At 44.3% G+C, this 26,699-nt stretch overlaps 1 protein-coding gene across 1 annotated transcript; it reads left to right on the top strand.

Annotated features, from left to right (window-relative positions):
• The first annotated feature begins 11,990 nt into the window (after nt 1-11,990).
• Nucleotides 11,991-22,024, top strand: CELA3B (chymotrypsin like elastase 3B). The gene is made up of 8 exons (XM_040415532.1): nt 11,991-12,030; nt 12,115-12,200; nt 12,272-12,369; nt 12,668-12,802; nt 15,919-16,055; nt 16,142-16,284; nt 16,834-16,986; nt 21,972-22,024. The coding sequence occupies exons 1-8, from the start codon at nt 11,991-11,993 to the stop codon at nt 21,987-21,989; spliced, it is 810 nt and encodes a 269-aa protein (XP_040271466.1). The 3' UTR covers nt 21,990-22,024.
• The last annotated feature ends 4,675 nt before the right edge of the window (nt 22,025-26,699 follow it).

Raw genomic sequence — 26,699 nt, 5'->3', positions numbered from 1 at the left:
GGCCTCATGCACACGACAGTGTTCCGTTTTTCCGTGACTGTTTTTTCGTCCGTGGGTCTTCCTTGATTTTTGGAGGATCCACGGACATCAAAAAAAAAGTCGTTTTGGTGTCCGCCTGGCCGTGCAGAGCCAAACGGATCCGTCCTGAATTACAATGCAAGTCAATGGGGACGGATCCGTTTGACGTTGACACAATATGGTGCAATTTCAAACGGATCCGTCCCCTATTGACTTTCAATGTAAAGTCAGGAGTTAATATACCATCGGATTGGAGTTTTCTCCAATCCGATGGTATATTTTAACTTGAAGCGTCCCCATCACCATGGGAACGCCTCTATGTTAGAATATACCATCGGATTTAAGTAACATCGTGAAACTCAGATCCGACAGTATATTCTAACACAGAGGCGTTTCCATGGTGATGGGGACGCTTCAAGTTAGAATATACTGAGAACTGTGTACATGACTGCCCCCTGCTGCCTGGCAGCACCCGATCTCTTACAGGGGGCTGTGATCCGCACAATTAACCCCTCAGGTGCTGCACCTGAAGGGGTTAATTGTGCACATCATAGCCCCCTATAAGAGATCAGGGGCTGCCAGGCAGCAGGGGGCAGACCCCCCTCCCTCCCCAGTTTTCATTTTATTGGTGGCCAGTGCGGCCCCCCCTCCCTCCCTCTATTGTATTATTTTCATTGGTGGCACAGTGTGCGCCCCCCCCCCCCCTCTATTGTATTATTTTCATTGGTGGCACAAAGTGCGCCCCCCCTCCCTCTATTGTATTATTTTCATTGGTGGCACAGCCCCCCCCTCCCTCCCTCTATTGTATTATTTTCATTGGTGGCCAGTGTGCACCCCCCCCGGCCCCCCCTCTATTGTATTAATATCATTGGTGGCCAGTCAATGGGACCGCAAAAAAAACGGAAAACGCCACAACGGCCACGGATGCACACAACGGTCGTGTGCATGAGGCCTAAAGGAGAGATTGCTGGTTTGCCCCAGGGTCTAACTGTCCATGGTTAGTACGGTATGGAACCTGAAACTGGTGCGGCATGCTAGTACCACCAGGGTAACCTAACCATACGAGAAAGTACGGGGACTGGCAACTGTGAGCAAACAGATACTAATTTATATAACATAAATAACCAAGTGACTGTTTCTAACCTTCATGAATTAACAAACTGGAACTGCTGCTTCTACTAACTACTGAGCTCCTGTTTAGTTAACCGCACTACATTACTATCAACTAAAGATAGACTGTTAATGCAAAATTGCCTGTGGCTATACGAAAATTTGCTGACTTGAGTATAGGCGGTAGAGTTATTGCTATACTAACTGTCGAGGTTATTAATTGTACAATTTCTAATTAACTAACTGTTACTACACTACTAATGGTAAAGAAGGACTGTTAACTGATAACTGACCGCGAATATATGCAAATTACTGTTACATGTGAACTACCCCCCTCTGTTGTTCTATATTGATAGACTGTTTTGATTAGTCTGGGGAGGAGGAAAAGGTGGTTGGGGGTGAAGTAGGGCAATGGCGAGACAGGGCACAGGGAAAAAGGCAAAGGGGCAACTGGAGCTCAACACCACGGTTTCGCCAGTGCCTAAAAGAAATGAGAAATCTAAACAGTTACTCCTGACTAGTATGCGCGGACATAGCCCTGCAAAGAAAAAAAAAGAGGATGGGTTATTAGATCAGGAGGGGGAACTGCTATTGGAGGGAAACTCAGAATCGGTGTTGGTAGGGGAAGGCTTCCCGTCTGGGGAGAGAGGGGTTGGTCAGCCTGATGAGGCCGAAAGAAAAAGAGCCGCTTTGGAACAGGCTCCTAGCCTGCAAGATATATTTCAGGAAATAAGAAAATGTAATACGGCAATACTGGACCTCTCTCTCCAGACTGGAAATATAAGGGAATCGGTTGGACTCCTCAGGGCGGATTTACAAAATTATAAAGATAGATTGATAGAAGTAGAGAAAAGAACATCAGAAGTGGAGGATATAGCGCAGACAGTGGTTAAAGAGAAAAACATGATAATGGTAGAAAATAAGGAAATAAAATATAAGCTAATATAGTTGGAAAATAGGGCCAGGAGGTTAACTTTGAGATGCCTGGGGTTCCCAGAGGGAGTAGAGGGGCAAGACCCTCGTTTTTTTTATACAAGGTTGGCTGAGGGAACATCTGGGTCAGGATATCTCTGAATACAAAAGCTTTGTGGAGAGTGCTTACAGAGTGCCGGCAATGATACCTCCTCCAGGTACAAGACCGAGGGTAATGATTCTGAATCTGCTCTCGGTCAGGGACAGGGAGGAGATATTGCGCAGTGCAAGAAGGAAAGGGAGGCTGGACTATGCGGGTACAATAGTTATGATATTTCCCTACTATGCAAAATAAACGGTAAATGAAAGAAGCCGGTTTATGGATGTGAAAAAAATATTGCGGTCAAAGAATGGTAAATATTCAATGATGTTTCCGGCTAAGCTGAGAATTGAGTGGGAAAGTAAATCGTGGTTCTTTGAGACAGCAGAGGCGGCGGGAGAATGGGTTAAGGAAAAGATAAAGGGCTGAACGGTGGGCTGGGATGTACGGGGTGCCGTAAGGGGGAATGCTAGTTTAGAGAACCAGGACTTAGGTTGCCTGGATCATTTGTGAGGGATGGGTGAGCTTGCCGGTTGCTTATTTTTTTTTTTCTCTTCTCTCTTCCCCGTTGTCCCCCTCCTCTATCCCCGCAGTGCCATCCTCCGCCCTTTCCTGTCTTAATATTCCCAACCCTTTTATAATAATGGGGGCCTTTTATATTCTGACAATGGATAGGACTAGGAATAAAAAAAACATGAGAATTATCTCGTGGAATATTAGGGGGCTGAGCAGGGGCTCCAAGAGCGTCGCGGTTTTTGATGTAATACATAGATCTCTACCCACAATAGTTTGCCTGCAGGAAACACACCTGATGAAGGAGACAAGGGATGGGATAAGTAGACCATGGATGCAATATGCATTTCATTCAGTATACTCAGCATACGCGGGAGGAGTTACCATATTAATACATCGGGACATAGACATAAAAATAGTGGAAGCTATTATTGATAAGGAGGGCCGTTACGTCCTGTTGGACTGCATACTGGAGGGTAGAGCGTGGTTATTAGCAAGTGTGTATATACCGCCACCCTTTAAAATCGACGTCCTATTAAAAATTTACGATATGGCACTTAAGGTACGGGATAAATCACTGTTGGTGGTTGGAGACTTTAATAACGTTATGGATGCAAGAATAGATGGATGTAAATTGGGGAATAATCAGGGTCCCTGTATGGGATCTAAACTTAAAAACATCACTAAAGAGTTGGGTTGGATTGACATTTGGAGGGTTATGCACCCTAGTTCACGTAAATACTCGTGTTTCTCAAAGACTCACAGGTGTCTATCACGGATAGATTTAGTTTTCACAAATGAGAAAGGCTCACTGGAAATTATAGGGGTGAAATATGGGCAACGGGGGGTTTCGGATCGCAACCCAATCAATATAAATATTAAAACACAAAAAAAAAAAGAGGGATGAACATAAGTATAGGATGGATAAATATGATGGATACACACGATAAGATTCTGCGAGAGATAAGGGAGTTTTTTGAGATGAACGATGGATCAACGACAGTCAATATAATATGAGAGGCTGCCAAGGCCTTTATTAGAGGGATTATTACAAAGTATACAGGGTTATATAATAAAAGAATAAGGGAGAAAATAACAAAGTTAGAAGGCGAGGCAGAAAAAAATGAAAATAATTATATTGCAAATCCTACAAACCAAAATTATACTTCCTGGATAGAAAAGGCCTCGGAATTAAAGGACGAATTGCTTTTATTGGCAGAACAACAAAAAGAAAACTATGTAAGGGATAACTATATCCATGCACATATCCCTGGAAAAAAGATTAGCGGCCTTGGTAGCGACCCAAACAAAAAAACAAGTATATCCATTGTATAACGGATGAAACGGGACACAAAAATACTGAGCAAACAGCCAAAATAGAGCTACTTCAAAAATACTTCGCTGAGATATATAGAAATAAGATAAATAAAAATTCAGAGCAAATACAACAGTTTTTGGATGAAATAACTATTTCGAGGTTAACAACAGATCAATGTAGGTCCCTTGAAGCTCCCTTAGCCCCCTTAGAAGTGCATGAGATGTTAAATGGGATAACAAAGAACAAGGCTCCAGGCACAGATGGCATCCCGTTTAAGGTGTATGCTCAATACAAAGAAATATTAATCCCGAAACTGTTCGCAGTCTGGGAGTCAGCGAAGCAGGTGGGGAAACTGCCGGACTCTATGCGGGAAGCCTTGATCACACTTATCCTAAAGCCAGGGAAGGATCCGGCCCTGAAGGACTCGTATCGTCCTATTTCACTGATTACTACAGATAATAAAATATTAGCTAAGATTTTGGCAAATAGACTTAGGAGTGTGATTTCGGTGCTTGTTCATGAGGATCAGACGGGATTCATGTTGGGCAAAACCACCACAGAGAATATCATGAGATATTTTGTGAATACCCAGTTTGAACCCACAAATAGTGGAAAACGGTTGATTGTGACTATAGACGCCTCAAAGGCTTTTGACACAATAGAATGGCCCTTCCTGTTTAACACAATGAAGAAAATCGGATTTGGGGATTGCTTTGTCACATGGGTAAAACTATTGTATACGGAAATCTCTGCAAGGGTGATAGTAAATGGAGAACATTCAGGTAGCATACCGATCACTAAATAGGCTATTTCGGGTATTCGAGCAATTTGGTAAACATGCGGGACTCAGTATAAACTGGTCAAAATCAGCATGTGTCCCGATTGACCCTCTGAACGATTTTAGACCGAGACAGTTGGAAATTAAGATGATGAATGAACCCGTTAAATATTTGGGAATTCAGATTACTCCGGACACCAATGATTATGTCAGATTAAACGTGATTCCGAAAATTCTGCAAATTAAGAAGAAAGTAGAGGTATGGAAAAGACTGTACGGGCGGATTGTCCGTACCAGATTTGGAACTCTTCTTTAGGGCAAGGATTATAAAAAATATGATAACATGGAGCAATACGCAAAACTATAAAAATCTAATGGCAGGGATAAATAGAAGACTGGAGAAATGTAACATCTTTCAGGTAATAGAAACGGGTATTCTGGCCCAACAGGGAGGTAAATATAGACCCTTTATTCTGTTGATGGCCAAGAGTTGGGAGACGGTAAAAGAACTATGGTCCGAAACAGGGCTATATGTAGACACCATACAATGGGAAAATATTGGCCTCACAGAATTAGAGTCAATTGACCAGAAGATCTTGTGGAAATATGGAATATACAAACTGGGACAGGTATGGGAGGCAGGGGATATAATACCCTATGAAGAGCTAAAAAGGAAACATCAACTGAAAAACATAGGGTCGAGGTTTTACTACTTACAACTAAAACACGCACTGTATAAGACGATAGGGAAAGGCACACAAATAGCCACTCTGCCACAGCCTTTGGAGAATATTACTGAGTTAATACCTGGTAAGAAATTGATTTCAAGAATATACCAATGGCTGTCGCACCAAAAGAATAACAGAGGGGCAGTTGATAACTTGACCCATAAATGGCAGGGTACTCTGGAACCCGTGCGGGAAGATTTTTGGAACTCAGCTATACAGGCAAAGATTGGGGTTTCAAGGAACTTCTCCGACAGAATAACCCAATTTAATATATTGTATCGTCTCTACTACTCTCCGAAAAAATTAATGAAGTTCTATAGTACCAAAGTTTTTACTTGCCAAAAGTGCGGGGAGATAGGGGTGGACGATATACATATATTATGGACATGCACAGTTAAAGAATGGGAGAACGGCACAAAGATGTCGTTAGCTAGTGAGGAGTTTTGTTTGACCAGTCTGAAGAAAAAACATAGATTTGCCAGGTTGTGGCGGAGGTGGCTAAATAAAAACTGAGGGGAGCCGCGGGGGGGGGGAGGGGCAATAGAGGGAGGATGTTAATCTTTTTTCTTTTTTTTTTTCTCCTTTCTTTTTCCTTTTTCTTTTGTGGCAACCGACAAACTATGGGTGGGGAGGGGAAATACTTATATGTAATTAACGTATGTAATTATGCATTAACAAGATGTCCTATGTAAAATTTTGTATGAATTGAAAAATTGCAATAAAGAACAATAAAAAAATAAAATAAAGATTGTTGGGGCTAAAGTTTTTTCTAAGTTGGATTTAAGAGGGTCATACAACCTAGTCAGGGTCAGGGAAGGGGACAAATGGAAGACGGCCTTCAATACCCCTGAGGGTCATTTCGAGAATTTGGTTATGCCCTTTGGTTTGATGAATGCCCCAGCCGTCTTCCAACATTTTGTGAACAGCATTTTTTATCATTTGATGGGGAAATTTGTACTGGTGTATCTAAATGACATTTAGATTTTTTCTCCTGATTTCAAGACTCATCGGGACCACCTACGTCAGGTCTTGCTGATTCTGCGGGATAATAAATTATACGCTAAACTGGAAAAATGTGTGTTTGCTGTTCCGGAGATTCAATTTCTTGGTTTTCTTCTCTCCGCTTCTGGTTTTCGCATGGACCCTGAGAAGGTCCGCGCTGTGCTTGATTGGGAGCTTCCTGAGAATCAGAAGGCGCTGATGCGGTTTTTGGGTTTTGCCAATTATTACAGAAAGTTTATTTTGAATTATTCCTCTGTTGTTAAGCCACTCACTGATATGACTAAAAAGGGGGTGGATTTTTCCTCGTGGTCGGTAGATGCGCTTAAAGCCTTTTCTAGTATTAAATAGAGTTTTGCTTCCGCTCCCATTTTAGTACAACCTGATGTCTCTCTACCTTTTATTGTTGAGGTGGATGCTTCTGAGGTGGGTGTGGGTGCGGTCTTATCTCAGGGTCCCTCTCCTGCCAAATGGCGACCGTGTGCCTTTTTCTCAAGGAAACTCTCCTCCGCAGAGAGAAATTACGATGTGGGAGATAGGGAGTTGTTGGCCATCAAATTAGCTTTTGAGGAATTACGCCATTGGTTAGAGGGAGCTAGACACCCTATTACCGTGTTTACCGACCATAAGAATCTGGCCTACTTGGAATCGGCCAAGCGTCTGAACCCAAGACAGGCCAGATGGTCTTTGTTCTTTTCTAGGTTTAATTTTGTTGTTACGTTCCGCCCTGGGGTTAAAAATGTGAAGGCGGATGCCCTGTCATGTTGTTTTCCGGGAGGGGGAAACTTTGAAGACCCGGGTCCCATTTTGGCTGAAGGGGTGGTGGTCTCTGCTCTTTATCCTGATTTGGAGGCAGAGGTTCAGGCAGCCCAGGCAGAGGCTCCTGATCTTTGTCCTCCTGGGAGGTTGTTTGTGCCTCTCGCTTTACGACACAAGGTTTTTAAGGAGCACCACGATACTGTCCTTGCTGGGCACCCGGGGAGTAGAGCCACAGTGGATCTCATTGCTCGGAGATTCTGGTGGCCGGCTCTTCGTAAGACAGTTGAGGGTTTTGTGGCAGCCTGCGAGACCTGCGCTCGTGCCAAGGTCCCTCATTCACGGCCATCGGGTTCTCTCCTCCCGTTACCCATTCCTTCCCGTCCTTAGACGCATCTGTCCATGGACTTCATTATGGACCTGCCTCGTTCCTCGGGGAAGACTGTGATTCTGGTGGTAGTGGACCGTTTTAGCAAAATGGCACATTTCATTCCCTTTCCTGGGTTACCCAATGCTAAGACGCTGGCACAAGCGTTTGTTGATCATATTGTTAAATTGCATGGCATTCCTTCAGACATCGTTTCTGATAGGGGCACGCAATTTGTTTCCAGATTCTGGAAGGCCTTCTGTTCTCGCTAGGGGGTTCGGTTGTCGTTCTCTTCTGCTTTTCACCCGCAGTCGAATGGTCAGACCGAACGCGTCAATCAGAATCTGGAGACATATCTGCGCTGTTTTGTGGCGTAGAATCAGGAGGATTGGTATTATTTTTTGTCTCTTGCTGAGTTTGCTTTAAATAACCGTCGCCAGGAGTCCTCTAATAAGTCACCATTTTTTGGTGCATATGGGTTTCATCCGCAGTTTGGGACATTCTCTGGAGAGGGGTCTTCTGGTTTACCTGATGAGGAGAGATTTTCCTCGTCTTTGTCATTTATTTGGCAAAAGATTCAGGGTAATCTGAAGAGGATGAGTGAGAGATATAAGCGTGTGGCAGATAAGAGACGTGTGCCTGGTCCGGACCTGAATGTTGGTGATCTGGTGTGGTTGTCTACAAAGAATATCAAACTGAAGGTTCCCTCCTGGAAGTTTGGTCCTAAGTTTATTGGGCCTTACAAGATCTTGTCTGATGAGGAGAGATTTTCCTCGTCTTTGTCATTTATTTGGCAAAAGACTCAGGGTAATCTGAAGAGGATGAGTGAGAGATATAAGCGTGTGGCAGATAAGAGACGTGTGCCTGGTCCGGACCTGAATGTTGGTGATCTGGTGTGGTTGTCTACAAAGAATATCAAACTGAAGGTTCCCTCCTGGAAGTTTGGTCCTAAGTTTATTGGGCCTTACAAGATCTTGTCCGTCATCAATCCCGTTGCCTTCCGTCTTGATCTTCCTCAGACTTGGAAGATCCATAATGTTTTTCACAAGTCCCTATTAAAACCTTATGTCCAACCCACTGTACCCTCCTCTTTGCCTCCTCCTCCGATTATTGTTGATGGTAATCTTGAATTTCAGGTCTCTAGGATTGTGGATTCTCGCATTATCCGCGGTTCTCTTCAGTACCTCGTTCATTGGGAGGATTATGGTCCTGAGGAGAGGATGTGGGTCCCAGTGGCGAACATTAAGGCCACTCGTCTCATCAGGGCTTTCCATAGGTCTCATCCCGAGAAGGTGGGCTCTGAGTGTCCGGAGTCCACCCGTAGAGGGAGGGGTACTGTCACCGCCAGTTCTGTGAGAAGATCTGGCAGACGTTCTTCTCTACCTCTTGTATGATGTTCTTTGTTTTGGTTTCACTTTCTCATTTCCTTTCCTTTGCCAGGTGTCACTTATTTCGACTAATCGTCTTCCTTTATAATCCCTCCCATACTACCTCACTTTGCGGTTTATACTACTTCCTGGATGAGGTGTTTACTGCTGGAGGCTGCTTCTGCTGTTTGTTCAGATAAGTCATTTACTTTATTGTGTTTCCTTGCTGGCTTGATTCTAGGTGACCCTGACTCCCTCCGTATTTAAGTGCAGGGAGCCGGTGGTCGTGTCCCCTCACTATTATAGGGTTTTCAGGTGTCACACAGTGTTAGGTACGCGGGCATGCAATCGTCTACCATACAGACCCTTGCATGTGCATAGCAGTCAGGGAGAGCTCTTAGGGTTTTATAGGGCTCACCTATAAGCTCCTTAGTTTGGGATCAAGCCAGTCACTCGTTTATTTAGATGTTCCAGCTATCTGCTAACTTCATCCGTGACAACGGGGTACTGTGGCAGTCACTGTTAAAGGGGCAGTCGCTGTGGAGGTCTCTGTTAAGAGGGCAGGGAAGGGTGGAGGTCACAGCTAAGGGGACTATAACCTATAGTCAGTGTTAAGGGGCGTGTGCTGTATAGGTCACTGTTAAGGCAGCGGGGTACTGTGAGGTCACTTAAGGGGATGGGATGCTGTGGAGGTCTCATTTTAAGGAGGCAGGGCACTGTGGGGGGGTCAGTGTTAAGGGGTGTGGGGCTGTGGAGGTCACTGTTTTAGGGGATACTGTCGACACACACAAACGTTAAACAAAGCCGGGTCCCTCTGCTAGTGAATAATATAACATCGCTCCCTGAAATAAAGAACATAATGGACAGCGCTCTCTGAAATAAAGAACATGATGGACAGCGCTCCTTGAAATAAAGAAGATAATGGACAGCGCTCCCTGAAATAAAGAACATGACGGACAGCGCTCCTTGAAATAAAGAATAAAATGGACAGCGCTCCCTAAAATAAAGAAGATAACGGACAGCGCTCCCTGAAATGAATAATATAATGGACAGCGCTCCCTGAAATAAAGAAGATAACGGACAGCGCTCCATGAAATGAATAATATAATGGACAGCGCTCCCTGAAATAAAGAAGATAACGGACAGCGCTCCCTGAAATAAATAATATAATGGACAGCGCTCCCTGAAATAAAGAAGATAACTGACAGCGCTCCCTGAAATGAATAATATAATGGACAGCGCTCCCTGAAATAAAGAAGATAACGGACAGCGCTCCCTGAAATGAATAATATAATGGACAGCGCTCCCTGAAATAAAGAAGATAACTGACAGCGCTCCCTGAAATGAATAATATAATGGACAGCGCTCCCCTGTGCTCCCTCATGTAGCTTTGCAGGAAGTGAGGGGGATGCAGGATGGTCATGCGCTCTGCCTTTAAACCGTAATGCGGACAATAATAGGACATGTTCTATTTTTTAGCAGAACAGACATACAGACACAGAATGCACATGGAGTAATTTCCTTTTTTTTTTTGCGGTCCCTTTGAAGTGAATGGTTCTGCATAAGAAGCGCAAAAAAAAAATGAAACGGATATGGAAAAAAAATACGTTTGTGTGCATGAGCCCTTAAAGTGGGGTACAAACTGGGATCTGGGACATAGTACCCAGAAGTGCATCGATATAAGGGGAGATGCCGAACAGAGCTAGTGGGTGCATCGGCCCATTAGTGCATGCCACGTACTGCTGGTGGCCCACTGACATCCCAGCCCACCGGGAATCTGCCTGGTACAGAGAATTTCCAGTCTGGGCCTCATAAGAGAAAACTGTGAGGGAGCAGAGTCAAAATTCTACGGATAATCCTTGAATTTACAGAAAATTGTCAACAACTGAGCATCCGCGGCGCGTTTTGGGAGTTCAAATCTCTCCGCACCCAGGTGGCTGATATCCATGACTGCAGTACCAAAACCCAACATTTTCAGCCTGACACCCCATAAACTGACTGAGAAGATTTTTTTTCCAATGCAATTTTCACAGCAGTACAGCGTTACCTAGTGAAAGGTCTCCAGCAGCACAGAGTACTTCAGGAGAGGATTTTGCTGATGTTGTGTGTGAGGGGCAACACATTGAGAGCTACGTAGTGGAAGGACACTCATTTCGGCTCCCTGTGGATGTGGTTTGATTTATACTCCAGGGCTTTCCCAGCACATGAGCCAAGCATGCAAGTGAAATTCAACGCTAACAGAGCCTAAGAGGAAACGGCAGCTCTAGATGTGACTGGAGTATTAGGAATATTCCCACATCATTCTGGATTGTAAACTCTTGTGGTCACTGGGATAATGTTCCCTTGTAAGAGTTACAGCTGCAATATTTCTCAAGCACTTGGCGCAGGAGGGAGAAGCCGCTCGCGGTCACATGACCTTGGCCGCCGTCACCTGTTGCAGGTATTGCGATTCCCATCTGTCGCTGAATATTAGATGGCACAGAACCCGCGGGCGTCCATGGATCTGTGGACTCCAATCTTTGATGTGGGAGTTGCAGTACGTAACTGGGGGAAATATCTAGAACCTCCCTCCTTGTAATGATGCGCAGAAAAAGCTGGGTAACATCCAATACTTCGCCATCACTGCTCCCACATGGGTCATCCACCCAACTTTCCAAGGTTCCGAAGAGCAGGCGATCGTTGGTTTTCAGGTTAAAAGACTCCTTACAGATTGTATACAATGATAATGAGGGGCATCATCCAACTTTCCCAAGTGTCCTGAATGTCACATCTGCCTGTACAGGCAAGGAAAGCTGGGTGACTGCAGTAATGGCAGTGGTCACCCAGCTTTCCTGGAAGTGGACAGAAGGCTTGACCCCTTTTTCCGAGTTTACTGGAAACTCCTCTGTGGTGTCAGGACTTGTTGGCACTGTACCCGCAGCCTTGGGCACAGGTCCTGACAGCACCTGGTATCAGCGGCCCCTAATGCACCCAGATAACGTGCAGTATAAGAGGTGCCGGTGCCGGTAAGTCCTGCCTGACACAATGCTGAAGCTTCTGATCACCTTCCTGCTGGCCGCCACGGGTAAGTCCATACAGCACAGCCATGTAGTGGCCTCCCCCAGATTTTCTCCTTTTATACATTAATGCTGTGTCTCCTCCTCTCCAGCCTATGGCTGCGGGGTGCCCACCTATGCCCCTAACAGCCGCGTGGTGAACGGAGAAGATGCCAGACCCCACAGCTGGCCCTGGCAGGTAAGTGCCCTTCTTCTCCCCAGGACACCGCCCGGTCTTCTCCGTACTAACACGTCATTCCTCGTCCCCAGATCTCCCTGCAGTATAAGAGCGGGAGCACCTTCTCCCATACGTGTGGGGGAAGCCTCATCGCACCAAACTGGGTCATGACAGCGGCACATTGTATCTCGTAAGTACCAGGAAGACCCCTGTAAGTTTAGGATTAAAGATCTGGAGTAGTCCCATGTAAATAGAACCTCGTCAGTGTAGAATGAAATTTTGAGCAACTAGTGGCTCACTAGGTACAAGAGCTCTGCTGGCTGTCAGTGAGTAGGAACATTATTAATGTCCAGTTGCTAAAAGCTTGTTCTTTGCCTGCAGCACAAATCTCTCCTGTCCTGGAGGTTTGTTACAGTGTGTCAGGTTGGAGTTTATTCTGATACATGTCACTAAATACGAAAGATGACGCAGTTTTTTTCGCTTTTCAGATCAAGCCGTACCTATCAGGTGGTGGTAGGAGAGCATGACCGCAGCGTGCTGGAAGGAGAGGAGCAGGTCATTTCTGTCAATAAGGAGGACATTTTTGTCCATGAAGGGTGGAAAAGCACCTCTGTATCAAATGGGTGAGTGCTCGTGTCAAATGTGATGGGCTTAGATACAGCAGCTCAGCAGACAGTATCACACATGATAGGATTAGATACAGCAGCTCAGCAGACAGTATCACACATGATGGGATTAGATACAGCAGCTCAGCAGACAGTATCACACATGATGGGATTAGATACAGCAGCTCAGCAGACAGTATCACACATGATGGGCTTAGATACAGCAGCTCAGCAGACAGTATCACACATGACAGGCTTAGATACAGCAGCTCAGCAGACAGTATCACACATGATGGGCTAAGATACAGCAGCTCAGCAGACAGTATCACACATGATGGGCTTAGATACAGCAGCTCAGCAGTCAGTATCACACATGATGGGCTTAGATATAGCAGCTTAGCAGACAGTATCACACATGATGGGATTAGATACAGCAGCTCAGCACAGTATCACACATGATGGGATTAGATACAGCAGCTCAGCAGACAGTATCACACATGATGGGCTTAGATACAGCAGCTCAGCAGACAGTATCACACATGACAGGCTTAGATACAGCAGCTCAGCAGACCGTATCACACATGATGGGCTTAGATACAGCAGCTCAGCAGACAGTATCACACATGACAGGCTTAGATACAGCAGCTCAGCAGACAGTATCACACATGATGGGCTAAGATACAGCAGCTCAGCAGACAGTATCACACATGATGGGCTTAGATACAGCAGCTCAGCAGATAGTATCACACATGATGGGCTTAGATACAGCAGCTCAGCAGACAGTATCACACATGATGGGATTAGATACAGCAGCATGATGGGATTAGGGTACTTTCATACTTGCGGCAGAGGATTCCGGCAGGCAGTTCCGTCGCAAACGGATCCGTCTCACAAATGCGTTGCAATACCGGATCCGTCTCTCAGGTGTCATCTGGAAAAAAAGGATCCGGTAATAATTTTTCTTGCATTTTTAAAGGTCTGCGCATGCGCAGACCGGAAAGCCGAGTCCGTTTTGCTGGAACACTTAATGCCGGATCCAGCACTAATACACTTCAATGTAAATTAATGCCGGATCTGGCAAGTGATCAGTATTTCTGACCGGAGAGAAAACTGTAGCATGCTGCGGTATTTTCTCCGCCCCATAAACGTAAGGGAGACTGAACTGATGCATCCTGAACGGATTGCTCTCCATTCAGAATGCATTAGGATAAAACTGATCAACTCCTAGGACGGAACTCAATACCGGAAAACTTTAACGCGAGTGTGAAAGTAGCCTAAGGCCTCATGCACACCACCGTTGTTATATTCCGTGTCCGTTTTGCCGTTTTTCGTGTTTTTCTGCGGACCCATTGATTTTCAATGGGTCCGTTGAAAACTCGGCTAATACACCGTTTGCCACCCGCGTCCGTGATCCGTGGTTCCAGTCCGTCAAAAAAATATAACCTGTCCTATTATTTTCACGGAAAACGATTCGCGGACCCATTCAAGTCAATGAGACCGCTAAAAAACGCGGAGGCACACAAGATTGTCATCCACGTCCGTTTTTTTCCCTATCATTTGCATGGCAAACCTGTCTTAGACTTTTTTTTTACCTTCCTTTATGTCTGGTGGTCCTCCAAAAATAAAGGAAGACACACGGAAACGGATCACGGAACAACGGAACCCCATTTTGCGGAACGGAACACAACAACGGTCGTGTGCATGAGGCCTTAGAGACAGCAGCTCAGCAGATAGTGTCACACATTATAAAATTTGATACATCGCTCAGCAGACAATGTCACACATGATAGGCTTAGATACAGCAGCTCAGCAGACTGTATCACACATTAAAAAAATTAGATACATCGCTCAGCAGACAGTATCACATATGATAGAATTAGATACAGTAGCTCAGCAGACAGTATCAAGTATGATAGGATTAGATACAGTAGCTCAGCAGACAGAATCACACATGATAGGCTTAGATACAGCATCTCAGCAGACCGTATCACACATGATAGGCTTAGATACAGCAGCTCAGCAGACAGTATCACACATGATAGGCTTAGATACAGCAGCTCAGCAGACTGTATCACACATTAAAAAAATTAGATACATCGCTCAGCAGACAGTATCACATATGATAGAATTAGATACGGTAGCTCAGCAGACAGTATCAAGTATGATAGGATTAGATACAGTAGCTCAGCAGACAGAATCACACATGATAGGCTTAGATACAGCATCTCAGCAGACAGTATCACACATGATAGGCTTAGATACAGCAGCTCAGCAGACAGTATCACACATGATAGGATTAGATACAGCAGCTCAGGAGACAGTATCACACATGATAGGCTTAGATACAGCAGGTCAGCAGACAGTATCAATCACGTCAATTGTCGCTTTCTCACAGTATCACAGGATTTGATACAGCAGCTCAGAAGCCAATACGATGTGTCAGTCTTAGATACAGCAGTCAACATCACACATGATAGGATTACATATAGCTGACAACATCATACACCCAATAGGCTTAAATACAGTATGCGCCGCAATCTGCGACTTCTGCCCGCTCACGTCAGGTCTAAATAAGTTGGGGGGAAGGTGAAGGGCCGGCAGGCCAATATACTAAGGACTAATTGCCAGCATTTACCGTGAGCTGTAAAATGATAATTACCATAAAATAATCCGGTCCAGTACTACCAGCCTCAAAAAATTCACGGACACGTCTAATTTTTTTCACGGACACAGGAAAAATTTCACCTATTTTTACAGACTGCCCAGAAATTTCTGGCAAACCTGCAAACGATAGCACACATGATAGGCTTAGATAAAGCAGACAGTATCACACATGATAGGCTTAGATAAAGCAGGCAGTATCACACATGATAGGCTTAGATACAGCAGCTCAGCAGACAGTATCACACATGATAGGCTTAGATACAGCAGGTCAGCAGACAGTATCACACATGATAGGATTAGATAAAGCAGACAGTATCACACAGAATAGGCCTAGATACAGCAGAAAGTATTACACATGATAAGCTTAGATACAGCAGACAGTATCACACAGGATAAGATTAGATACAGCACAGTATCACACAGGATAAGATTAGATACTTGACGTGCCGGTTATCGTCGTCTTTCTTCAGGAATGACATAGCTCTCATTAAATTATCCCACGTGGCTTTATTGGATAACGAGGTGCAGTTGGCGTGCTTGCCCCCTGCCGGAGATGTGCTGCCCAATAACTACCCATGTTACATCAGTGGCTGGGGCCGTCTGAACAGTACGTATGGTGGACACTGTGGGTAATGACCTGGGGGGTGTTTGGTGATATTGTCAGGGTGCTAATCATGGTGGATGTGTTTGCAGCTGGTGGCGCCCTCCCAAATGTCCTCCAGCAGGCTCTGCTCCCAGTGGTGGATCATCAGACCTGCAGCCAGAGAGACTGGTGGGGCAGCACCGTGAAGACCACCATGGTGTGCGCTGGTGGGGAAGAAAAGGCCGGCTGCAATGTGAGTACAGAGATCAACGTTCATACAATGGTGGGACCAGAATATTAGGATAAAGTGTCTTCTACTCTAAGCACATCCAAAGCTGCACTCACAATTCTCCTGGCTCCTTCATGGATTGAATCAGTGTGGTACTAACAGGCACCATGTTAAGAGTTGCTAAACTTATGATACATTGCACCCGGATGAGCAGTTTTGATGTAAAGTCGTCTCCCACCATGCACTGCAGTAGAGCACATTCTTATGGCAATGTTCAACAACCAGAGCATGATGGGAGTTGTAGTTTTGCAACAGCTGGACAGTCACAGGTTATATAGATCACTGCTGTAAAAACAATGAGACAGCAGAGGGATGTTTGCTGCCTGGGTGCTAAACAGGAGGTTAGGAGGATTCTTACTGCAGCTCCGGATGTGACTGGAGTATAAAACCAAATTAAAGAAGTATAGCTAATATCTTGCTCTCCATGGAATGTTAGAATTACAGGTTTCACAGTTTCCTTGTCCAGATGTGATGTGCAGCGTCCTGATCTCTGCAGCATGCTTTATATTTCAGGGTGACTCTGGGGGACCCCTAAATTGCCAGGCTGCTGATGGCAGGTGGGAAGTCCATGGCATTGCCAGCTTTGTGTCTTCCCTTGGGTGCAATGCTAGGAAGAAACCGACCGTCTTCACCCGCGTCTCTGCATTCAATGACTGGATCGATTACGTAAGTAGCGGCAGAATCTGTACTGGGTAGATGGGGTTGTATACATATAATGCTATATGTATAGATGGGGGTGTATACATATAATGCTATATGTATAGATGGGGGTGTATACATATAATGCTATATGTATAGATGGGGGTGTATACATATAATGCTATATGTATAGATGGGGGTGTATAGATATATTGCTATATGTATCTATATATAAAGAAGGACGTATATACAGTACAGACCAAAAGTTTGGACACACCTTCTTATTCAAAGAGTTTGCTTTATTTTCATGACTATGAAGGCATCAAAACTATGAATTAACACATGTGGAATTATATACATAACAAACAAGTGTGAAACAACTGAAAATATGTCATATTCTAGGTTCTTCAAAGTAGCTACCTTTTGCTTTGATTACTGCTTTGCACACTCTTGGCATTCTCTTGATGAGCTTCAAGAGGTAGTCCCCTGAAATGGTTTTCACTTCACAGGTGTGCCCTGTCAGGTTTAATAAGTGGCATTTCTTGCCTTATAAATGGGGTTGGGACCATCAGTTGCGTTGAGGAGAAGTCAGGTGGATACACAGCTGATAGTCCTACTGAATAGACTGTTAGAATTTGTATTATGGCAAATAAAAAGCAGCTAAGTAAAGAAAAACGAGTGGCCATCATTACTTTAAGAAATGAAGGTCAATCAGTCAGCCGAAAAATTGGGAAAACTTTGAAAGTAAGGGCTATTTGACCATGAAGGAGAGTGATGGGGTGCTGCGCCAGATGACCTGGCCTCCACAGTCACCGGACCTGAACCCAATCGAGATGGTTTGGGGTGAGCTGGACCGCAGAGTGAAGGCAAAAGGGCCAACAAGTGCTAAGCATCTCTGGGAACTCCTTCAAGACTGTTGGAAGACCATTTCAGGGGACTACCTCTTGAAGCTCATCAAGAGAATGCCAAGAGTGTGCAAAGCAGTAATCAAAGCAAAAGGTGGCTACTTTATAGAACCTAGAATATGACATATTTTCAGTTGTTTCACACTTGTTTGTTATGTATATAATTCCACATGTGTTAATTCATAGTTTTGATGCCTTCATAGTCATGAAAATAAAGAAAACTCTTTGAATGAGAAGGTGTGTCCAAACTTTTGGTCTGTACTGTATGTATGTGTGTACGTATGTTCCGCGATCACTCAAAAACGCAACCATCGATTTCAACGAAACTTGGTAGACACATCCCTTGTTACCTGGAAAGAAATCTTGTGGGGGTCTCAGCTCTCTAGGATGTACCGTTCCTGAGATTTTCCCCAAAAATGACCTGCATTAGCTAATAGAAGCCAGAAAGTCTTTCTCCTCATATCCCAACTGTCATACACACGGTCACATGTCCCTTATCAGCCAGTAGAAGCTCGCAGGCCCTTAGACTGCACATACTCACGGTTTTACTCCAGGTTTCCATAACAACTGAGCCATTTTTCTTCACTGCTGTAGGTCAGCTTTAGGCTAGGGCTACACAACGACATGTGTCGCGCGACACACAGGGCACAACTACACTGCTACATGGATCCATCTTGGATGGATTTTTTCCAACTGTCGTGTTGCATGTCACATGTCGCAGTGCGACACCCTAGCCTATCATTATAAAAATTGTTGAGACAAAATGTTGCGCAAAACTTGTCGTCGTGTAGCTCTAGCATTAAAGGTGCAGGGCACTGTGGAGGTCACTGTTAAAGGGGCGGACACTGTGGAGGTCACTGTTAAGGGGGCAGGGGTCACTATTAAAGGGGCAACTGCTGTGGAGGTCAATGTTAAGGCAGCAGGGTACTGTGGAGGTCACTGTTAAGGGGGGCGGGCCCCTGAGGAGGTCACTGTCAAGGGAGTAGGGTGCTGTGAAACTCAAAGTTAAGGGGATGGGCTACTGTGGAGGTCCCATTTTCAAGTGGCGGGGCACTGTGTGTGTGTGTGTGTGGGGGGGGGGGGGGTCAGTGTTAAGGGGTGGGGGGACTGTGGAGTTCACTGTTAAAGGGCCGGGGGGCTGTAGAGGTCACTTATGGGGGATACTGTCGATATCTTGTAACGACACACACAAACGTTAAATGAAGTAGATGAAATATACCCGTGCAAACCCAGGTCCTTCTGCTAGTCTAATATATAAAGCTGAGTGTATGTATGTGTGTGTACAGGGAGTGCAGAATTTTTAGGCAAGTTGTATTTTTGAGGATTAATTTTATTATTGAACAACAACCATGTTCTCAATGAACCCAAAAAACTCATTAATATCAAAGCTGAATATTTTTGGAAGTAGTTTTTAGTTTGTTTTTAGTTTTAGCTATTTTAGGGGGATATCTGTGTGTGCAGGTGACTATTACTGTGCATAATTATTAGGCAACTTAACAAAAAACAAATATATACCCATTTAAATTATTTATTTTTACCAGTGAAACCAATATAACATCTCAACATTCCCAAATATACATTTCTGGCATTCAAAAACAAAACAAAAACAAATCAGTGACCAATATAGCCACCTTTCTTTGCAAGGACACTCAAAAGCCTGCCATCCATGGATTCTGTCAGTGTTTTGATCTGTTCACCATCAACATTGCGTGCAGCAGCAACCACAGCCTCCCAGACACTGTTCAGAGAGGTGTACTGTTTTCCCTCCTTGTAAATCTCACATTTGATGATGGACCACAGGTTCTCAATGGGGTTCAGATCAGGTGAACAAGGAGGCCATGTCATTAGATTTTCTTCTTTTATACCCTTTCTTGCCAGCCACGCTGTGGAGTACTTGGACGCGTGTGATGGAGCATTGTCCTGCATGAAAATCATGTTTTTCTTGAAGGATGCAGACTTCTTCCTGTACCACTGCTTGAAGAAGGTGTCTTCCAGAAACTGGCAGTAGGACTGGGAGTTGAGCTTGACTCCATCCTCAACCCGAAAAGGCCCCACAAGCTCATCTTTGATGATACCAGCCCAAACCAGTACTCCACCTCCACCTTGCTGGCGTCTGAGTCGGACTGGAGCTCTCTGCCCTTTACCAATCCAGCCACGGGCCCATCCATCTGGCCCATCAAGACTCACTCTCATTTCATCAGTCCATAAAACCTTAGAAAAATCAGTCTTGAGATATTTCTTGGCCCAGTCTTGACGTTTCAGCTTGTGTGTCTTGTTCAGTGGTGGTCGTCTTTCAGCCTTTCTTACCTTGGCCATGTCTCTGAGTATTGCACACCTTGTGCTTTTGGGCACTCCAGTGATGTTGCAGCTCTGAAATATGGCCAAACTGGTGGCAAGTGGCATCTTGGCAGCTGCACGCTTGACTTTTCTCAGTTCATGGGCAGTTATTTTGCGCCTTGGTTTTTCCACACGCTTCTTGCGACCCTGTTGACTATTTTGAATAAAACGCTTCATTGTTCGATGATCACGCTTCAGAAGCTTTGCAATTTTAAGAGTGCTGCATCCCTCTGCAAGATATCTCACTATTTTTGACTTTTCTGAGCCTGTCAAGTCCTTCTTTTGACCCATTTTGCCAAAGGAAAGGAAGTTGCCTAATAATTATGCACACCTAATATAGGGTGTTGATGTCATTAGACCACACCCCTTCTCATTACAGAGATGCACATCACCTAATATGCTTAATTGGTAGTAGGCTTTCGAGCCTATACAGCTTGGAGTAAGACAACATGCATAAAGAGGATGATGTGGTCAAAATACTCATTTGCCTAATAATTCTGCACTCCCTGTATATCTGCTAAAGGAATCCACACCGTCGCATTTACAATCACGAAATTTTGCACAGCCGCCTCCTGTGATTTGGGGGAGCGTCATAGTCTATGTTTTGAGTGGAAATCTTCACACCGCGTTTTCTAATTATTTGCCAAAAAATGCGCTTAGTAACCTAACCGCCAAACTCCAGGAGCCATTGTCTGTTGTGGCAGTTAGCCTGGATATTCATCAGGTTGCATATAGCAACCAATCACAGCTCAGCTTCTATTTTGCTACAGGTCATTAATATGAGCTCTGATTGGTTGCTATAGGCAACGAAGGACATTCTTAGCAAGACAGCTGATGTGTGAGCTAATATGATTTTGATTGCGACGCTTAGCCAACGTTGTTGTAGAGGCTGATGTAACTCACATGACCTAATGTATACTAATTCTGTGGGGTTTTATATACTGTCAATTGCCCCGTAAGAAAAGGAATTCGATTGGACGATTGTTGTCAGATGCTAAGAGAAAAGACGTATAAGGGGGCGGGTTATTATGGAAATCACTGTTAACGAGACGGGGTACTGTGGAGGTCACTAATAAAGGGGCAACCACTGTGGAGGTCACTAATAAAGGGGCGTTCACTGTGGATGTTACTGTTAAGGGGGCAGCTGCTGTGGAGGTCACTGTTAAGGGGGCAGGGTACTGTGGCAGTCACTGTTAAAGGGGCGTTCACTGTGGATGTTACTGTTAAGGGGACAGGTATCGGTGGAGGTCACAGTTAGGGGACCGTCTGCTATGGAGTTCAGTATTAAGGGGTGGGGTGCTATAGAGGTCACTGTTAAAGGAGCGGGCCCCTTTGGAGGTCACTGTCAAGGGGGTGGGGTGCTGTGGAACTCACTGTTAAAGGGGCGAGCTACTGTGAAGGTCAAAGTTAAGGTGGTGGGCTGTTGTGGAGGTCCCAGTTTAAGGAGGAAGTGAACTTTGGGTGGGGTCAGTGTTAAGGGGGGGGGGGCTGTGGAGTTCACTGATAAGATGGATACTGTCAATATCTTTTAATAACACACAAAAACATAAAATGAAATAGATGAAATATAACCGTGCGAAGCTGGATGTGTATAGATATATTGCTATATAGATATAGATGGGGGTGTATTGATATAATGATATATGTATATATATATATATTAGATATAATGCGCTCTCTCATATATATTTATATATTTACAGCGCTACAACTCCCTGTAAGTCGTAAGAGCATTATATTCACAGCTAAACTAATCCATTCTCATTACAGATTATCAGTAACAACTGATGGCCACAAGGTGGCGTCACAAGAACTGACAGAAAAGTATGGCTCCCCTCTCAGATACAATAGGTTTAACTGCAGACCCCTCCGGGATGTGATCCGTCCTAACACTATAAATAAATGTTGTGATTGGCAACGATTTGTCTCCTTTTTTTCTTTCAGCGATCACTTTTAATATATATATTTTTAACTTTGCAAAATCAGCTTTAATCACAGCAAGAGCTGCAGTCAAAATTTTGATGGCTTCCTATTAGCGCTCAGATGGCAAGACCTCACAACTCATTACCAGAGCATAAGGCCAGATACAAGCGAGTTCAATGCGAGAAACAAGCAGCGTGTGTCAGTGTGAGTTCCCTTTCTGACCTCCGCTCCTCTGGCAGGATCACACAGCATTAGGGCTCGTTCACACGACCGTGTGAAGCCCGTGCCCGTGCTGTGGACCGCAAATTGAGGTCCGCAATGCACGGGCACCGTCCATGGGGCAGGCACATGGGGATCGCAGACCCATTCACTTGAATGGGTCCGCGATCCCTCCGTTCGGCAAAAAGATAGAGCAAGTTCTATCTTTTTGCGGTGCGGAAGCACGGAACGGAACCCCAGAAAATACTCGCTAGTGCTTCCGTAGTGTTCCGTTCTTCCGTTCCGCATCTCGGGATTTGCGGACCTATTGAAATGAATGGGTCTGCATCTGTGATGCGGAATGGCCACAGCACGGTGCCCATGTATTGCGGATCCGCAATATGGAGACGGACAGCACACGTTCGTGTGAAAAAGCCCTTCCGCATCTCCGGAATTGTGAACCCATTCAAGTGAATGCGTCCGCATCCGTGATGCGGGGTGCACACGGCCGGTGGCCGTGGATTGCCAACCTGCCGTTTGTGGGCCGCTATACGGCCACGGCCGCTCAACGGCACAAATGCTGTCAGTAAAATAAAATTTCAGGAGCGTCAATGCCTTCTCAAACAGCTGATCGGTCCCAGGTGCCGGCCCCCTACCGATCAGATACTGATGAACTATCCAGAGGATAGCCTCTTCAAGCCTATTTTTGTTTTTTCCTCTCCACGTTCCAATAGCCATATATTTTTAAAATTTTCCGTTCACATAGCCATATAAGGGCTTGTTTTTTGTGGGACTTGTAGATTTTAATTAGTTTAGTGCTCTCATTAAGGTCTCGTTCACACGAAAGTTTTTTGCGTTCCGTATACGTATGCGTTTTTTGAACAGAGACATGGGGGAATGAATGGGAATTTGAAAAATAACAAATCAAAGATCTTGAGAATGAGTCCTTAATTATCTTACAGATAAGGAACGTGAAAGTTTTATGGTCTCTAAATTAGTGTTATCTCAGAGACCTGGTGCCCCGACTATGTCTATAGAAGACTCTTTAGATTGTAGTGTGTCATAAATCCCGGGGACAAATTCAGTCCAGTATTCAAAGTGTTAAGCAGTGTTATAAATTTGTATTCCCAAATCCTTCTGGCTCTTTGGGATTTGAAGTTACCTTTTAATATGAGAACTTTCATGTGTTCTTCATTGTGTCCTGGGCTACAGAAATGCTTGGCCACGGGAAAGTGTAGCTTCTTCTCTTTAATTGTGTGGTCGGTGGGACCTCATCCTGGCATTGAGTTTCTGTCCTGTTTCTCCAACGTAGAGGCCTCCAACAGGACACTTAGTGCAGAGAATCAGATAAACAACATTAGATGTAGAACATGTGAATGTCCCAGGGATCTTATAGTCCTGCTGGGTGTTGGGGATCCGGATCTTATCTGTTGTCATTATATGGGAACAGGTTTTGCATCTTCTTATATTACAGGGATGGGTTTTTCTGTGGTACATGGCCTTGAACTTGATCTGATCAGAATATTCCCTAGACTTGGAGGTTGTCGGAAAGCTAGTAAGGGGGCATCTGGGAAGATTGTTTTTAGTCGATCATCCTTATGTAGGACATGATGTAATTTTTGGGCAGTTTTCCTCAATACCTCTAGTTGTGGGTTGTAGGTCACAACCAGAGGTACGCGCTGGTTCTGTGTCTTTTCATTGTATTGGAGAAGTTGACTTCTGGGGATCTTGGTGGCTCTTGTGATCTGATCTTCAATTGAAGCAGGATGATAGCCCTGATGTAAAAATGTCCTTTTTAGATGTTGTAAATGCTCGTCACTGTCTGATGGACTGGATGGACTGGAACAGATTCAGTTATATCTGATGGTCTGACTATAGATGATGGACATTTTATTAATGTGTTTGGGGTGGAATCTGTCCCATTTGAGGCATGTAGGCCGATCAATCAATCTCGAAAGCTCGCTATGTAACATCATTAAAAATTAAATACGATGTCGCACTCGAATAAATGGACCCCAAATCGGTGCACCTGTGTATTGAGACCACTCACTCAATGCAATAGGTAAATATTAAACAGTGTAACAGGGCACTCAAGAAATCCTGACCATGTGGTACAATTTAATATCTTTATTACTATTGTGAATAATGTTGCTCAAACCAGTCAATTGTAATAATCAATGGATGAATCAATAAAATATTTGATATCATTGAATAAAATATTTGATAATATTGAATAAAAATAATCGATTTACACAAGGGCTCAGAACAATATAGTGCAAATATCGACAATCATAAAATAAAATCTCAAATTCAATTGTTCAGTCCAAATTTGGTATAATAATCTGGGTATTGGTGCAGTCCAATCAAATATTATTATGTCCCACTTCTCATTACAGCAGCGTCCCGCTGAACATGAAGTAGATAGCGGCGTCCCGCTATAAAATTACTTGCAAGTAAGATTTACCTTATATCAACCGAAGGTTCTCCAGACTTTAAACTTTGGGTCCTCTCCTCTCCTCAGAAGTGTCTGTGACACAATGTATCAAGAGGTTTACCTAGACGACTCTGTGTTTCTGTTGAATTTAACTGCCAAGTCCACCAGATCTCAATCTGTTGGTGGAAAAACTGCAGTGATGTTTGTAGCAGAGATATTCAGTCAAAGGAGGCTTCCAAGTGTAGTCTGTAAGTCGGTCGGTTTGGGGTACTTTGTTCCTTCAATGTACAGATGGGGGGTGTAGCACCAGACGCGTTTCGGGGTCCAAGTTATTGCCCCTTCCTCAGTGGTAAGGGGCAATAACTTGGACCCCGAAACGCGTCTGGTGCTACACCCCCCATCTGTATACATTGAAGGAACAAAGTACCCCAAACCGACCGACTTACAGACTACACTTGGAAGCCTCCTTTGACGGAATATCTCTGCTACAAACATCACTGCAGTTTTTCCACCAACAGATTGAGATCTGGTGGACTTGGCAGTTAAATTCAACAGAAACACAGAGTCGTCTAGGTAAACCTCTTGATACATTGTGTCACAGACACTTCTGAGGAGAGGAGAGGACCCAAAGTTTAAAGTCTGGAGAACCTTCGGTTGATATAAGGTAAATCTTACTTGCAAGCAATTTTATAGCGGGACGCCGCTATCTACTTCATGTTCAGCGGGACGCTGCTGTAATGAGAAGTGGGACATAATAATATTTGATTGGACTGCACCAATACCCAGATTATTATACCAAATTTGGACTGAACAATTGAATTTGAGATTTTATTTTATGATTGTCGATATTTGCACTATATTGTTCTGAGCCCTTGTGTAAATCGATTATTTTTATTCAATGATATCAAATATTTTATTGATTCATCCATTGATTATTACAATTGACTGGTTTGAGCAACATTATTCACAATAGTAATAAAGATATTAAATTGTACCACATGGTCAGGATTTCTTGAGTGCCCTGTTACACTGTTTAATATGTAACATCATTACTTCTATTTTTGTTAGCCATTAAAAGGTATAAAACCTGCAATACTCTTATTTTGTTTCTCTTAGGCCTCATGCACACGACCGTTGTTTTATTCCATGTCCGTTGTTCAGTTTTTCGTGATTTTCTGCGGACCCATTGACTTTCAATAGGTCCGTTGAAAACTCAGCTAATGCACCGTTTGTCATCCGCGTCCGTGATCCGTGGTTCCAGTCCGTCCAAAAAATATAACCTGTCCTATTTTTTTTCACGGAAAACGCGGAGGCACACAAGATTGTCATCCGCGTCTGTTTTTTTCCTATCATTTGCATGGCAAACTTGACTTAGACTTTTTTTTACCTTCCTTCATGTCTGGTGATCCTCCAAAAATAAAGGAAGACACACGGAAACAGTAACGGATCACGGAACAATGGAACCCCATTTTGCGGAACGGAACACAACAACGGTCGTGTGCATGAGGCCTTAAAGGGGTTATCCGAGTTATTTTTTTGTTCTTTCTATGTTCCTAACTGGGCAAATGTAACAGCTTTCCAATTCACTCACTTTATCTCCGGTGGCTGGTTTCTCAGATTTCACTGAGGGTCACATGACCTGTGATGTCAGCTTCTCTCCCTGCTCTGATAAAGGTCGTTTACAAGCCTGTAAACGAAACGTCACTGTGCTGGCCACGCCCCCTTCACTCTGCTCTCTGCTAGGATTGTTAACCCCTTCAGCTGCACAGACTCAGGGCTGAAGTGTTTACTGTGTAGCTGTAGGCATTGAGGAGACAAATGCTGGGCACAGGAGCTGACAGAGAAGTTCTGCAAAGCATTACAGGTAGGGGGAAGATCCTGTGTGTATTAGCAGTGTCATTATATAAGTGGAACTTGTAGTTCTACACTTACAAGTTGCTGTT

The sequence above is a fragment of the Bufo bufo genome, chromosome 1 (genome assembly GCF_905171765.1).
Source record: "Bufo bufo chromosome 1, aBufBuf1.1, whole genome shotgun sequence".
Classification (NCBI taxonomy): domain Eukaryota; kingdom Metazoa; phylum Chordata; class Amphibia; order Anura; family Bufonidae; genus Bufo; species Bufo bufo.
This window is presented reverse-complemented; position numbering and strand designations above follow the sequence as displayed.

What these genes read in the sequence shown, in the direction of transcription:
- CELA3B (XM_040415532.1), top strand. Translation starts at nt 11,991, where the DNA reads ATGCTGAAGCTTCTGATCACCTTCCTGCTGGCCGCCACGG. An exon ending in ACAGCGGCACATTGTATCTC is followed by an intron (nt 12,370 to 12,667) that starts GTAAGTACCAGG and finishes TTCGCTTTTCAG; the next exon opens with ATCAAGCCGTACCTATCAGG. An exon ending in AGCACCTCTGTATCAAATGG is followed by an intron (nt 12,803 to 15,918) that starts GTGAGTGCTCGT and finishes GTCTTTCTTCAG; the next exon opens with GAATGACATAGCTCTCATTA.